The 16,714-nt window shown below is 40.2% G+C and overlaps 1 protein-coding gene across 2 annotated transcripts; it reads right to left on the bottom strand.

Annotated features, from left to right (window-relative positions):
• Positions 1-963: 963 nt before the first annotated feature.
• On the bottom strand, positions 964-15,787 carry LOC124262219 (pentatricopeptide repeat domain-containing protein 3, mitochondrial-like). Of its 2 annotated transcripts, none has more exons than XM_046696688.1 (18): positions 15,707-15,787; positions 14,803-14,858; positions 14,249-14,279; positions 13,522-13,567; positions 12,832-12,900; positions 12,061-12,165; positions 11,644-11,767; positions 10,524-10,677; positions 9,000-9,087; positions 8,291-8,351; positions 8,060-8,145; positions 7,211-7,358; positions 4,788-4,841; positions 4,434-4,511; positions 3,392-3,420; positions 2,320-2,428; positions 1,482-1,560; positions 964-1,054 (listed from the first exon to the last, which is right to left on the bottom strand). In XM_046696688.1, exons 1-17 carry the CDS (start codon positions 15,769-15,771, stop codon positions 1,532-1,534), a joined length of 1,332 nt encoding a protein of 443 aa, XP_046552644.1. In that variant the 5' UTR covers positions 15,772-15,787; the 3' UTR covers positions 964-1,054; positions 1,482-1,531. The 2 variants fall into 2 exon arrangements, with proteins under 2 accessions (XP_046552644.1, XP_046552645.1); XM_046696689.1 differs by having other exon boundaries at positions 14,249-14,276.
• Between the last annotated feature and the right edge of the window lie 927 nt (positions 15,788-16,714).

The raw sequence follows: 16,714 nt of genomic DNA, 5'->3' as shown, positions 1-16,714 counted from the left end.
ACATTTGACACAACTGAAAGGTGTTGATAAACTTTATCTTCACTAATGCAACAGAACTCTTTGATATATGACGATTTGTACAAAAATGTTTGGATGACTGTCTAACTCTTGCAACCTTGACCTAATATGGAAGTCACCCCCAAACTGTCCATCCTACCTCAGGCTCTATCGGGCTCTTCACCATAAGGCCAAGCATCAGGTTCAACACATGGGGCCTGGAAATGTCAAGTCTCACCAAATCTGAGGATGGAAACACAAATATGAACAATGAATGATGCTGATACACATCCTGTCACCAGGGGTGAGGGGTGAAATGATGTTAAGGTCACACAGGAGCATGCTGGGAGTAGGTTTGACAGAGTGTGTATTTGGGTGAACGTTCTACACTGTATAAGGATTGAATGATGAAGAAAAATTCAGTACTATTTTGGAGTCACTCAGTGAGTCAGTCAATCAGTCAGTCAATTGGGTTTAACCCTGCTTTGAACAATATTCCTTTACTATCATGGCAAGTTAGCTTGATGTATGAGGAAAGCCTGAAGGGACATAGGTTTTAGATGTTCACCATGTTGTAGAACCCACATGTATGGTACAGGCAACCTTCAAACATAACTGGCACAAACCACCATAAGACCCCAAATCACAGGATACCGGTGTGCCGAAGGGATTAGAGTGAGCGGGTATGGTTAAACGCCGCTTTTAGCAATATTCCAGCAATATTCCAGCAACATCACAGCGGGGGACACCAGAAATGGACTTCACACATTGTACCCATGTGGGGAATTGAACCCGGGTCTTCAGGGTGATGAGCCAACGCTTTAACCACTAGGCTACCCCACCACCCCAGGGATTAGACTATATAACCTATATTCATTACTGTTTAATGCTTGCCAATGGCTCACCTAACACAAGCTTATGATACAGAAACACACTCTACAAATCATCTTCAGTGATGGAGCTCACCTGCCCAGATCTGGGGAAGATGTCGGAAACCTTTGTGTAGATCTATTGCTCTCATGATCTCCTGAATTACGGCAAAATGGGGTGTCCATTGCTAGAATCAGAAGCAAAAATATGTACAGTGATTTTGATATAACACATTCTTCTCAATTTTGGACTGGAAGACATACTTCAGTGTTCCTAAGTACCTCAAGCAATAACATTGTGAAGTTTTAAAAACAATCATTTCCATTTTGTTTGTTGCCTCACTATTCCAGCTATACGACTGCAACTTGTAAATAATCAAATCTGAGCAGATAAACCAGTGATTGATATGATGAGCACTATTCCACACTGTTGGGTTACAATGGCAACCAACTAACAAGCCAGTCTACTCAGTATTTAACAGTAATAAAGTTCTGGAGACGAATCTAACCCAGAATTACCACAAGCTGTCGACAATCTACTCTCCCGTTTATCAAGCAAAGTTAACAGTGAACAGGGAATGTTAGTTATATTACACTGTAACCATGGTAACCTACAGAAGGAACGATGCTGGTGTAGTAGTCCATGACGGTGTCAATGTTGTCCATCAAACACAGAGTTCGGAAGAAGAAGTTGCTGGAAACAAATGATGAAACTCAGTGACTGGATTGTCTCCCTTTGATTGAAACTTTCGACCCCAATCTCTTACGTGTCCATTATTGCAAATTACTGGCTGCCTAAATAGGGTTTCAAATATTCTTTACCAAATGTCACAGTTTTAATGACATTCATGTGAGTGTAGTCTTTGTGAACATCCCCTACTAAGACCAAGTTTTAGATGACACTCTGCACTTTGTTATATTAAGTACAAACTTCCTACCAGCGACATCATTGTAGATGGAAATACTTTACATTGTCACTTTGGTCAAAAACGTCATATTTTCCTTGATGTTCAAACTAAGTCAGTACAAAACAGGCCTCCCGCTTGATGAATGACGACAAACATAGTTTGCGCAAGGTTTAAATAAGCATCACCTTAACCAGGATGTTTAGTACAGAGATTACAGTCTCTGCTTCATGCAAATTTCTTCATTATTGCAAAATTGTGGAATGATATGTTATGTTCAGTGAAATTCATGATTAATTCAGAATGAAACATGAGAAACAGGACTTCATTTATTCCTTTCCTGGAAATAATCTCCATTTAAGAGTTGCCCCCTACAAGGCTGTGAACAATGTTTTAATACTAGTAGAGACACTGTGTGAAGGTCATGTACTCAGTGTGAAGGTCATGCACTCAGTTTCAAGGTAGTGTACTTACTAGCAGAGACACTGTGTGAAGGTCAAATACTCGGAGTGAAGGTCATGCACTCAGTTTCAAGGTCGTGTACTTACTAGTAGAGTGACTCAGTGTGAAGGTCAGACATGACAGTGAAGTTCCGTCGGTGTTGAACAATTTGTGTAAACGTTTTGCCAACTCTGGATCCTTCTGACAGATGAAACACTGGAAGGACAACAGATGCAACATTCTCAAGACATGCTCTTGGCTTTGAGAAAAAAGTGAGATATAAATTCAAATCTCACTGTTTTGTTGTAAATTAAGAATTGACTTCAATGTTTGTTGTTGTCAATTAAGAATTCAATACCTTTGTACACTTATGGCAGTATAAACCTAAAGACTGTGTATCTCCCAATTCGTATACATATATCATCAATAAGAACAACTACATAGATTGATTGGAGCGGTGGGATAGCCTCATGGTAAAGAAGATGCTGAAGACCCGGGTTCAATTCCCCACCTGGGTACAATGTGTGAAGCCCATTTCTGGTGTCCCCCACCGTGATGTTGGTGGAATATTGCTAAAACAGTGTAACTAAACTCACTCTCTCATAGACTGATTATTTGGTCATTAATACAAAAATAACTGTTAACAACATGATTTAGTGTGTTTATTTCTATGCCACACTCAGCAATTTTATAGCTATATGGCAGTGTTCTGTAAATAATCGAGTTTGGATCAGACAATCCAGTGATCAACAGCATGAGCATTGATCTACGCAATTGGGATATGATGACATGTGTGAACCATGTCAGAGAGCCTGACCACCTGACCCTGTTAACAATGTGAAATAAGTGACATTGTTTAGTACAATAATCCAACACATGAATTACCTATTCTATTATTAGAAAATTGAGCAGTCCATTAGAAGGCATGGAGTGAGTGAGTGAGTGAGTGAGTGAGTGAGCGAGTTTTGGTTTGGTTTATGCTGCTTTTAGCAATATTCCAGCAATATCACGGTGGGAGACCCCAGAAATGGGCTTCACACATTGTACCCACGGGGGAAATAGAACCTGGACCTTTGTCGTGACAAGCGAACACTTTAACCACTTGGCTATCCCACCTCCCCACATTTTGATGAAATGTGAAAAAAGAAAGAAAATCAGTTTAAACGTATTAAAGCTTACCTTGGCCATTGCTGATTTGAAGAACTCTCCTGGAGCAAAAGAGAACAAAGCATATGTTACAATTCACCCAAGAACAATCAACAAAGAGGCCCACAGTAATACGGATGTGTTTCAGTTAGGTTTTATTTGTTTGTTGTTTACAGCCGCACTCAGCAACATTCCAGCTACATGGCGGCGGTCTGTAAATTATCAAGTCTGGACCAGTCAATTAAGTGATCAACAGCATGAGCATCGATCTACACAATTAGGATACGATGCACCAATATTCCAGCTATATGGAGACACCTGTAAATAATCAAGTATTGACCAGACAATCTTGTGATTAAATGCATGGGATCGCAGAGGCCCAGATAAGCTGCGTATCCGGGTAAAATACGCATAGAAAATTTCCAATTACGCATTGAAAAATAATTGTTGCGTACCAATTACGCATTTAAACTGTTAGATACGCAAAGAGTTTAACACAAATGCGTACGGAATATACTTATAAAAATCGCTTGTGTAATGAAAAAGACATCGATTGCTATCAAGTTGCACTGTTAGTATAGGACAAGTGTTGTACTGTCAGTATAGGATGAGTGATATTTTATGAAATCATTTCCCTTATATTTAAGTTGGTTTTGATTTTGTATGACATAAGGCAGAACATACCTGCTTAGTAAACGTGCTCAATGACACAATATTTAGGTGTGTAAAATGACTGAAATACGCACATATTTGAAAGCAGTGGGTAACGGAAAATGAAATACCCACTCAACATTCATAATACCCACTCCAAAAAAATACAGTGGGTACAGTACCCACATTAGCTAAATCTTATCTGGAGCTCTGGGATCGATCTATGCAACTGGGTTACTAAGACATGTGTCAATGAAGCCAGCGAGACTGACAAACTGATCCCGTTAGTCGCCTCTTACAACAAGCATGGCTTGCTGAAGACCAATTTTAACCCGGATCTTTACTGGTGAACATTTTCGTGATTTCAACAACGGAACCGACTGTTCCCAACCACAAAGATGAGAAAAAGATGTAAAGATCTTACCATCCTCTGGGTGCCGGCAGGTGACTCCATTTTCCTCCAGATACTCAATGATGGTGCCAAGTAGAGGTGACTGCACAGCTGGAAGTAGATTCATTAACACTTAACAGAAAATAAAACTTGTACATTTTATAAGGATTATGGACGTTTTACTAACCCTTAGATTTGGAAGGTCAAAATAAAAAAATAAAGGCAAAAATGTGGAGCTCAATCATCATTTTTGCATTATTTCACTTAACATAATCTGGGGTAACTGGGACATACACAGGACGCCCCTATGTACTGCAAAATGCTTGCCTTAGAAAGGGCCAGCTTTAAATGTTACTATGGCTACAAGTTAGATAACTCTACACTTACCATCTTCAAAGTATACAATGCTCAACAATCTCGACCAAATTGACAAACTTGGCTCTGAAACATACAAAACAGGTCATAGTCCAGAAACACATGTAAAAAGTGTAGTAACAACAGTAGACCATATTACTGCAGTAGACCTAATACCACATTAGACCATATGACCACGGTAGACCATATGACCACAATAGACCATATTACTGCAGTAGACCTAATACCACATTAGACCATATTACCACAATAGACCACATTACCACAGTAGACCATATTACCACAGTAGACCATATTACCACAGTAGACCATATCACCACAGTAGACCATATTACCACATTAGACCATATTACTACAGTAGACCATATTACTACAGTAGACCATATTACCACAATAGACCATATTACCACAGTAGACCATATTACCGCAGTAGACCATATTACCTCAATAGACCATATTACTACAGTAGACCATATTACCATTCTAGACCATATGACCACAGAAGTCCATATTACTATAGTAGACCATATTACCACAGTATACCATATTACCACAGTACACCATATTACCAAAATAGACCATATTACTACAGTAGACCATATTACCATAGTAGACCATATGACCACAGAAGATCATATTACCACAGTAGACCATATTACTATAGTAGACCATATGACCACAGTACACCATATTACCACAGTAGACCATATTACCACAGTAGACGACATTACCACAGTAGACCATATTACCACAGTAGACCATATGACTACAGTAGACCATATGACTACAGTAAACCATATGACTACGGTACACCATATTACTACAGTAGACCATATGACCATAGTAGACCATATTACCACAGTAGACCATATTACCACAATAGACCATATTACCATAGTAGACCATATTACTATAGTAGACCATATTACTACAGTAGAAAATATTACCACAGTAGAAGATATTATTACAGTAGACCATAGTTCCAAGGAAGACTCAACGATCCTACACTTCCTCTCAACAGACCATACTACCAAGGAAGACTCACCGATCCTACACTTCCTCACAGTAGACCATATTACCAAGGAAGACTCACCGATCCCACACTTCCTCACAGTAGACCATACTACCATGGAAGACTCACCAATCACACTTCCTCACAGTAGACCATACTACCAAGGAAGACTCACCGATCCCACACTTCCTCACAGTAGACCATACTACCAAGGAAGACTCACCGATCCTACACTTCCTCACAGTAGACCATACTACCAAGGAAGACTCACCAATCCAACACTTCCTCACAGTAGACCATATTACCAAGGAAGACTCACCGATCCTACACTTCCTCTCAACAGACCATACTACCAAGGAAGACTCACCGATCCTACACTTCCTCACAGTAGACCATACTACCAAGGAAGACTCACCGATCCTACACTTCCTCTCAATAGACCATATTACCAAGGAAGACTCACCGATCCTACACTTCCTCTCAATAGACCATAGTTCCAAGGAAGACTCACCGATCCCACACTTCCTCACAGTAGACCATATTACCAAGGAAGACTCACCAATCCCACACTTCCTCACAGTAGACCATACTACCATGGAAGACTCACCAATCCCACACTTCCTCACAGTAGACCATACTACCAAGGAAGACTCACCAATCCCACACTTCCTCACAGTAGACCATGTTACCAAGGAAGACTCACCGATCCCACCCTTCCTCACAGTAGACCATATTACCAAGGAAGACTCACCGATCCTACACTTCCTCACAGTAGACCATATTACCAAGGAAGACTCACCAATCCCACACTTCCTCACAGTAGACCATACTACCAAGGAAGACTCACCAATCCCACACTTCCTCACAGTAGACCATATTACCAAGGAAGACTCACCGATCCAACACTTCCTCACAGTAGACCATATTACCAAGGAAGACTCACCAATCCCACACTTCCTCACAGTAGACCATACTACCAAGGAAGACTCACCAATCCCACACTTCCCCACAGTAGACCATATTACCAAGGAAGACTCATCAATCCCACACTTCCTCACAGTAGACCATATTACCAAGGAAGACTCACCGATCCCACACTTCCTCACAGTAGACCATATTACCACGGAAGACTCACCGATCCCACACTTCCTCACAGTAGACCATATAACCAAGGAAGACTCACCGATCCCACCCTTCCTCACAGTAGACCATATTACCAAGGAAGACTCACCAATCCCACACTTCCTCACAGTAGACCATGTTACCAAGGAAGACTCACCGATCCCACCCTTCCTCAAAGTAGACCATATTACCAAGGAAGACTCACCAATCCCACACTTCCTCACAGTAGACCATGTTACCAAGGAAGACTCACCGATCCCACCCTTCCTCACAGTAGACCATATTACCAAGGAAGACTCACCGATCCCACACTTCCTCATCTCAGACAACATGTGGAACGCCCGCTCCTGGTTGGTGTTCTTCCTCATCCGCATTAAACACAGGAACGCCTGGTTGAACGTCTCCAGGTCGGGCCGGAGTCCTCGCAGACTCATCTCCCCAAGCAGGCACTGAAACCAGGTGCATCAATCTTCATTCCATTACTTGCTTCATCCCAACAGACGCCAGAAATATTCGAATACACTGTGAACATGGCCATCTGGTGCTGGGTCTACATCTAACTATCATGATAAAATCCTTACCTTCTCAAATCAATGTTACTGATCAGATAGTCTTGAATTTGTGTCAGAGGTAGAACCTAATTGCTCCAATGAGGAACATACAAGAGACATAACTATTGGTGGCACTATGTCTATGCCACGAAATTCCAGCCTACTTCGGCAAATGTAGAAACTGGATGTTTACAGGGAGTTACCTCCCTTGCCTCAGGAAGAAGAAACAAAACATGTATCAGCAACTACTGTCAGGTAGCAATACATATCAGCCATTGTTTCTACATACAGGCAATCCTGGCCCAGTGTTTTGATAATCACATGGAAAATGCTGGGTATTTTTGTTTGCTGTTTAACACGACACGCAGCTATGTTGCAGCTACATGGTGGTGGTCAGAAAATAATCGCGTCTGGACCAGACAATCGAGTGATCAACATCATGAACATTATTCTACGTAATTTGGGATATGATGACATATGTCAACCAAATCAGTGAGCCTGACCACCCGATACCATTATCGCCTCTTACGACAAGTATGGGTTACTGAAGATCAATTCTAACCCAGATCTTCACAGGTTCATGTGAAGAGAGAACTCACCAGGAGATGTTGCCAGCGTATTTCGCTGGAGGAGTTGTCTGTAAACACCGAACTGTAGATGATGGCATTGTAGGTTGGTGTATCCACTGAAATCCACAAATAGAGACAGATTAGTAAACATTGCCAGCTAATCAGATTGCAGCAAATAGCATTAGTTTTACAATGTCGCATCAAACTATGGGTGAGTGAAAAACCTTCAAACACATTAACATGATGTAAGGTTCTACATACGTGGCATGTCTGCAGCCACCATCTCTTCATAGTACTCGAATGCTTTTTCATGGCCTCTGTACTGTAAACACAACAAACATATAAACATAAAGGCTAATCGACATTCATAAAAACATGGAATATCAAATTAAACTGTATAGAAGTTCTCATTGTTATGCTTGTTATATCAAGACAACAACTGATGCACTTTCTTGACTTGTAAAACTGCAACGTAACAACATACTCGCATGTGTGTCTCAAAAGGAAGTATCTTCGATTGTCTTGATTGCAGTATTAATTGGTGCTTGCACGATGTTATGATTGTGTCCTGTTTTTGCTCACATGAGTTTTGTGGTGGGATACATAAATAAGTTTGAAAGTAATATGTCTGGACCAGACAATCCAGTGACTGATATCATGAGGATCATTCCACTGGGGTACACTGACACGCATCAGCCAGGTCAGTGAGTGACCACCCAATCCTCAAGCAATGGTTGCTGTAGAACAATTCTTACCCAGATTTTCACAAGTCACCAAGATATCAGTCATTGTATCCCCACAGCATATCAATGCTCATGCTGTTGATCACTGGATTGTCTGGTCCAGACTCAATTATTTACAGACTGCCGCCAAGTGCTAAGTGTGGCATTAAACAACGAACAAGCAAACCAGCAAGTCACCATGTACAACAAACACAAACTCCAATGGTGTTATTACTCATAAGACTTACTTTGGACAGCCCTCTGATCATGCTCTTGTAAGCTTCTGGCGTCTTCACTTCCATATCATCAAACACAAGCTGTGCCATGCCATTTTTGCTGTGGATGAATATTAAAATGGAATGTACCATCATCATCATCATCATCATCATCATCATTGTCGTCGCCTCCATCATCATCAGCAGAAGCATCATCGTCATTGTGATCATCATTGTCATAACCAATATTGGCATGGAATGTATCATCATCATCATCATTGTCGTCACCTCCATCATCAGCAGCAGAAGCATCATCGTCATTGTGATCATTGTCATTACCAATATTTGGCATGGAATCTATCATCATCATCATCATCATCATCATCATCATCATTGTTGCCATTATCATCATGAACATTACGTATGAAGGTTAAAGTCTGCAGCTGCAGAAACTGTACTGAGTTGAAGGGGGAAAGTTTAACGGATGTCAATATTCAGTAATAAGAGTGTGTTCATCTTGTTACACAAGATGACATACAAAAATCCTCCCTTCATGTGTATCACTTCTAAATGCCACTCAAAGACTGTATAGAGTTACTTAAAATACAAATGTTTTCCAAGGATAAACACAACGATTGCCATTTGTGTACAAACAGGAACAACAGCTATCTTTGTTAATAATTCTAAGGACACTGCCTCTGTTACACCAGTGCCATTAATCCTGTATTCGGCTGCAATCATACACCACTAATCTTCACTGTTATCTTCACACAAGTACAGTGGAAACCGCCTAAGTAAAGACCGCTTAACTAAACAGACCGGATAAGTAAACACTATTCTTTGGTCCCGGCAAATTTCTTCATTATTTATCACTATTAGAGTCCGGTTAACTAAACTCGGATAAGTAAACAATACCGCTTAACTAAATGTCTTCTCACGGTCCCTGGAAGTAAATTACTTAACAAAAGAGACTGGATAACTAAATTAACGATCACCACATAATCTGATATGAGGGGCACGTGTCAGTCTCCAGCTCCCTGGCTTAACTCAATGAAATTTTATGGAATAAAACATGTCATATTACTTACAAATGTTGTCTGTTATTCTTTTGTATACATATATATGCATATGGTTGTCATTTGCAGGTTTTGATCAGTTTGGATAAGTAAAATACCTGATAAGTAAACAATTTTGGCGAGTTCCTTGAAATTTTATTTATCAGGTTTCCACTGTAGTTGTCAAAATAACAGTACCACTAATCCGCACCTCACTCTTCAACTAACGCAAGGTGGGAAAAACCTCATGATGTATGTTGGGACAGTGAGTGAGTGAGTGAGTGATTTATAGTTGTATGCCACTTTTAGCATTATTCCAGCAGTACCACAGCAGGGGACACCAGAAATGGGTTTTACAGATTGTACCCATGCGGGGAATCGAACCCTGATCTCTCGGCTTGAACCACTAGCTCCCAATGACTGACAGTCAACACGTGATATACATTGAGTTGACAATTGACAAATGTGACGTGATCTTTACATGATCTATATAAGGACGTACTTCCATGACTTTGATGGACCCCTGGGTGAATCTTTTCCTATATCTTGTCGAAACTCGAATTCTTCAGGCAGCAACTGGTCCGGAGGATCGTCACTGTTGTAGACACACAGCAGATCCAGGAGGCGTTGATGTGTGTCGGCACTGATCTCAGTACCTGCAGCAGTGAGTGAGTGAGTGAGTGAGTGAGTGAGTGAGTGAGTGAGTGAGTGAGTGAGTGAGTGAGTGAGTGAGTGAGTGAGTGAGTGAGTGAGTGAGTGAGTGAGTGAGTGAGTGAGTGAGTGAGTGAGTGAGTGAGTGAGTGAGTGAGTGAGTGAGTGAGTGAGTGAGTGAGTGAGTGAGTGAGTGAGTGAGTGAGTGAGTGAGTGAGTGAGTGAGTGAGTGAGTGAGTGAGTGAGTGAGTGAGTGAGTGAGTGAGTGAGTGAGTGAGTGAGTGAGTGAGTGAGTGAGTGAGTGAGTGAGTGAGTGAGTGAGTAACACCAACTCATACAGATCACAGTATAATATGTTAATGTGGTCTTAGTTGATCACTACACTAACACTATTAAGTCAGTGAGTGGGTATGGTTTTACGCTGCTTTTAGCAATATTCCAGCAGAAATGTCACGGCAGGCTGACACCAGAAGTGGACTTGACACATTGTACTCATGTGGCATCATGTAATTAAGTGAGCAAGTTGGATACTAAACCTACTGATAACATTTATGAGTGAGTGAGTGAGTTTAGTTTAACGCCGCACTCAGCAATATTCCAGCTATATGGCGGTGGTCTGGAAATAACCAAGTCTGGACCAGACAAACCAGTGATCAACAGCATGAGTACGATCTGCGCAAATGGGAACCGATGACATGTGTCAACCAAGCCAGCGAGCCTGACCACCCAATCCAGTTAGTCGCCTCTTACGACAAGCATGGGTTACTGAAGGTTCATTCCAACCCGGACCTTCACGGGTGTTAACATTTATGAATAATGAATAGATGACATGAAATGCATAAACTATGGATATGTAACACGAGAAGCATACACTATGAATAGGTGGCATGAGATGCATGTACTATTATCAGGTGAAATGAAGTGAACACAATATGGATAGGTGACATGAAGTGAATGCATTGGCAACCTACCTTCTTTCTTTAGACTTTTATAAACATCAACTGCATCTGTCACTCGTCTCTTCTCAATCCTTTCATTCAAGGCCAGCTCATTGACATAGCGATACTTGTACTTGTTTGACTTGGGCATTAATGCCTGGTGAAGAGAAATGTGACAATTACTTTAACATACCAAGAATGAAAGGTGTACACACTGAAATGCAGATTAGAAAGTTCTTATGGAGGATTTGCGAGATGACATACTGGTGTTGAAGTTCTGATTTTAATGAAACGGCACAACACAGTTAACAAGGTTAAACAGATCCTGGCATAGAAAGAGCCTGCAAAACTGCATTTTCATGGTTCTTGAAAATCAGATTTCATTGAATTATCTTGCTAAATATCTCCCTTTACTCAATGAAAATGACAGTTTGGAAATAAACACACTACCTCGATGGGCGGGTCAGCAGGGCTGTCTCGGAAGTAGGCAGGATACTTGTCCACCATGAATCGAGCTGCTTTCCGTCCAGATGCTTTGGACAAGGCAAAATTCCTCTGAAACACATTACTGAGATGAAATACATGCAGATGTTGTCAAATTTCCACATGTTAAAAACATACAGGCAAAAAGTTTCAAGGTATGTACGCATGCACCTGGGGTGTGCAGGAGTGTGCACAACACATTTCAAAGCATATACGCAATACTATCAGTAAATGTTAGTAAAAAGGCAAAATTTGGCGTGAAGTGAAATTGTCTGAACATCACTTTCGAGATATTTTTCCTCATATGGCTGCTGGTAGTATATAGTAACATAGCATGCTTACATTGCACTTTCCTCCATACACTCTGTGCATGGCCAAAGATATCAGTAACATTACCCAAGTCATTGGATAAATGTCCACATAATTTTAACTCTCAGCTCCTTGAGGAGTATACCTTGTCATGAAGGATAACAACTATGCATCTAATCCTGCTGTGTATACTGTTTTAGTGCTGGGTGTACAGCACAAATTTCAAACGAAATCAACACAAAAGCCAGAATTGTATTGTACGCTTACAGATATAACACGATACAGTTTGACTTTAACACCCACTCTGACACTGGCCCAACTAAGCAAGTAGCATCTTGGTAGTTCTTGGTCTCTTGGCATGATGCTGCAGGGATTGAACAACAACCTTCCCTCCTAGTGATAAACCATTTACGTATATGGAATACCTACCTTGGCAGAATAGGAATAAGGGATGAGGAAGGGGTCGTCCATGAACATGTATTTGGGAGCTGTTTCATCCTGCAAGCAAAGTAAATACATATCAGTGTAACATCAACAGCAAACATGTGTGTTGGGTTTCACATAGTTATAGTTATATCACAGCATATGGAACTAAAGTAGGTCTCAGGCATTCACCACTTTGGTGAAACCCACAAATGAAGTCAAACCAATAAACAATCAGAGCTTCCAGTCATGCCTAAAGGATGCAACTCTGAACAGTAAATCCACCACCTCTGACTGAGTTAAACACAGACACATAGATTCGGTGAAGTCAAACACATACACAATCAGAGGTTCCTGTCATGCATAAGGGAGGCAACTCCAAACAGCAAATCCACCACCTCTGACTGACATAAACACAGACTCAGCACATCCACTATACAGTTACATCTTTCTTATGTATGGATGTCATCGAAGGAACCACAGAAGATAGGATGTAATAACAAGATATTTACGTCTTGACAGGCAAAGAGTGAATGCTCCAGTCCGAGGTGACAAGGAGATTGCCAGTCCCGTGGGCAAAACATGTGACATCATGTGATGTTATACCCCAGTATCCAGAAATGTCAGGCATTTTAATAACCACTGTTACACCCATAATCACATAAACTTCAGAAAAAGTCTGCCACGTTTCCCTACCTTTCCAACAGTTGATGCCAATGCTTGAAGTATAGACAAAGAATCCCTGGAAACAACAGAAACATCATCTTATTATACAGGCACTACATCTTACACTAGCAATACAGCCGTGCAAGGAGAATTCCTTACAGCACTCTGATTTCTGTATTGCCTGGCTGTCTGGTCTACTTTAGGCCAAATCTCTGAAGAATGTCCAAAATTAAATTTTGGATTTACAGTTATTAAAGGGAGTTTGTTTTAAGTCAAATATTATACTGTTTTGTTTCTTTTGAGATAGAACCTGGCACTTGATTGATGATGTGAAGTGGATTAATTCAATCTCACATCTACACGTTTCAGGGCTCCAGATGATTTTTCAACATCAGGAGTATGTACTCCTTATTTTTTCAATATAGGAGTACTGGGAAAACTTGGAGTACATTTAGAGTACTGAATGGAATTTAATGGAGTATCAGTAATCTTGTGTTTCGTTTCATATATGCATAACAACATTGCTACTCTTGTGTAAACAGGTCAATGAACAATAAAACAATACTTTTTCAGATAAATACGTCTGTAAATGATTCTAAGACCGTACACCATTGCTGTGGTGAGTATCTGCTACGTTTCCTAAATTATTGACGAACCATTTGACGATATTTCCAACAATCGATCTATTTAGCCAGCCATTCACCATTATACAATCAACATGGAGTACTGAGTAGAACAAATGATTCTTAGAACTTACCTTTTCTTCTTCTTTGGTATAATAATATCTGCTGAAAAAAGGTGAAATAAACACATTAGAAAAAAGGATTATTTTCATAGTTTAGGAAATGATTAAGCTGTGACAATGAATTTTATTCCCATTGTACGAAAGGTCAACATCACTTTACTAACGATAATTATCAAAATTGACTGGACAGCTGAACATGAAACCATGCACGTTCTTGTAACCATGGCAACATTATGATTATGTTAAATGTTCCCAATCCCATGAAGACCAAAGAGGTTAACCTGTCAGCAAGCTGGCTTGGTAAAAATGTCATCATGGTCATCTGTGGTATGACTCCAAGATCTGCTACATACTACCCCTCAGTAAAAGGCATGTACCTGGGGTCAAAACGTCTGCCTTGGACCAGGTTTGTGGTTCAAATCCCATTACCAGAGGCAGACATTTTATGACCATAACACTTTGAGACCCATCAAATGCAAATCTACATTACAACTATCCATGTTAAGAGAGTGTTATATCAATACTTTGATGTACAGAACATAAATCCTTTCTCCAGCATCAATAACCTTGTTTTGAGTCTGACGTCTCCTTCAGTGTAGACTGTGTGGATACTGTGCACGACCTGAAAGATACAGTACAAATTCTCTGTATCGAAACATCACACATCAAAATTAAATCATACCATTTTAATGAGTCAATCAGTACAATGCATACACAAGAGCTCCAGATAAGCTACAAATTTGCATAACATCTGCAAAATATCATCATAACCAAACAACTACGCATCCTTCTTAGGCAAGGTTTACCAAGTCATCAGAATCTGATTGCAGCTTGTAACCATTTTTTCCACAATAACAAAAAACTTGAAATAAGGTAGTTTCCTCTAATTGTGTTGGATTTATTCAATAAAACTAAAAGAGGTAGTTGGCCCTACTTCACATGTCACAACCAATCCCACGGATTAAAGAAGGGTGTTTTATCTGCAGGTGGTGAACATCCTAAGGATCATGAATTATCCGAACGATATATATATAACCCTGATAATAGTACAGGGTGCTTGACTGGTAAGGGTATGTCTATAGATATATTAGTTCAGCAAGCTAAACGTCGTGTTCCTGCCAAGGCAACACGACGTTTAGCTAGAACTATAGATATATTTGATTGTAACGTACCCATCAATACATAACTAACCTTAAGGATGTAAGCGATACGCGACATCTGTGTAAGAGCCAGAGTCGGAAGTCTGAGACAAGTACATTGCACTTTTGTTACGACCTGAATGGTTGGCAATTAGTGCCTATGATGCTGACATCATTGACATTGACAAGATTAGTGGAGACTGGCTAAGAGAACCGGCCGCGCAAAATACGTGTTTCAGGTTATGCTTTCCAACAAACACTGACAAATCTAACCAATGCCACACTTTAGCTCTACAGACCACCTTTGTACATCTGCAGTAGAATAACGTACCTATAACACAACCTAACACTTGTTGCAAGCACTCGCCGTGTGCAGTTGCACATGGACGCAGCCATCTTTGATACTTAAAATCCGGATCGTTACTTATTTTATGAGTTTTTGAAAGCCGTATGAAAGCAGTGTCAAGCTAGCATTGAGGAATCTTATCAGAATTTCTATTCTAATACTGTACGTCATCTGTCTTTTATATTTCAATAATATGCCTTTTTTTTTATTAAGAAATAACGAAGACATCGTTATATAAGGATCGGACCGGTATTTATAAACTTGGCCAATGTTCTTGAGAGAACTAATATTTGTCCCAAACTTAAAACGAACAGGAAAAACTCCTCTTGTTTCATGCGTTGACATTTTGCAATTTCAGTGGAGTAACTACTACTAAGAACAAGATGCAAGTTAGTACTTACACTTTTAAATCGTTACTCAAATCAAATCAATTTTTTTTTTAAATCCTGGAGCGTGTTCTTTCAAACCTATGATATAGTTGCATGCATGGTACTTGTTTAATTTCCAACTTGGCCCGGCCACTAATATGAATGTTGTCGTTGATGTGTTGGTTAATCAACAATATAATGTTTGCTTGTTGCTTTAATTTTTTATGATGTCTAAGTTTCTGTTTTTGATAGGGATCCCTATTTTAATTGTGTTCTCTATTGCAGATGCATGCCAGTGTTTGGCCTGTGTTTGACGATCGTTTCAAATGTTTTATATATTACACGTGACTGAGTTTAGTTTAACGTCGCTTTCAGCAATATTCCTGCAATATCACTTCGGGCGACACCAGAAATCGGCTTCACATTATTGTGCCCATGTACTAGGGCTGGGACGGGTAACCCGGATATGCGGGACGGGTGGGTAATGATCCAGTTGGACCCGGGTGCCCGTCTCAAATACCCAGACCCGTTATGATCATGTGACTAATGGATTAAATAATGTAATATATTATTCTTTCATGATTGAAAGGTTGTATTGTCTTTAAAGATTTAGACATAATTTACA

Source organism: Haliotis rubra, unplaced genomic scaffold, assembly GCF_003918875.1.
Source record: "Haliotis rubra isolate DU_JTF1 unplaced genomic scaffold, ASM391887v1 Scf828, whole genome shotgun sequence".
NCBI classification, from domain to species: domain Eukaryota; kingdom Metazoa; phylum Mollusca; class Gastropoda; order Lepetellida; family Haliotidae; genus Haliotis; species Haliotis rubra.
This window is presented reverse-complemented; position numbering and strand designations above follow the sequence as displayed.

Excerpts from the sequence above, each read along its gene's own strand:
- LOC124262219 (XM_046696688.1), bottom strand. The coding sequence starts at position 15,771 with ATGGCTGCGTCCATGTGCAACTGCACACGGCGAGTGCTTGCAACAAGT. Across the intron at positions 14,859-15,706 it reads AGTGTTAGGTTGTGTTATAG|GTCGTGCACAGTATCCACAC; the intron begins GTACGTTATTCT and ends TGTATCTTTCAG. Across the intron at positions 3,421-4,433 it reads CTGCCGGCACCCAGAGGATG|GAGAGTTCTTCAAATCAGCA; the intron begins GTAAGATCTTTA and ends CTTTTGCTCCAG.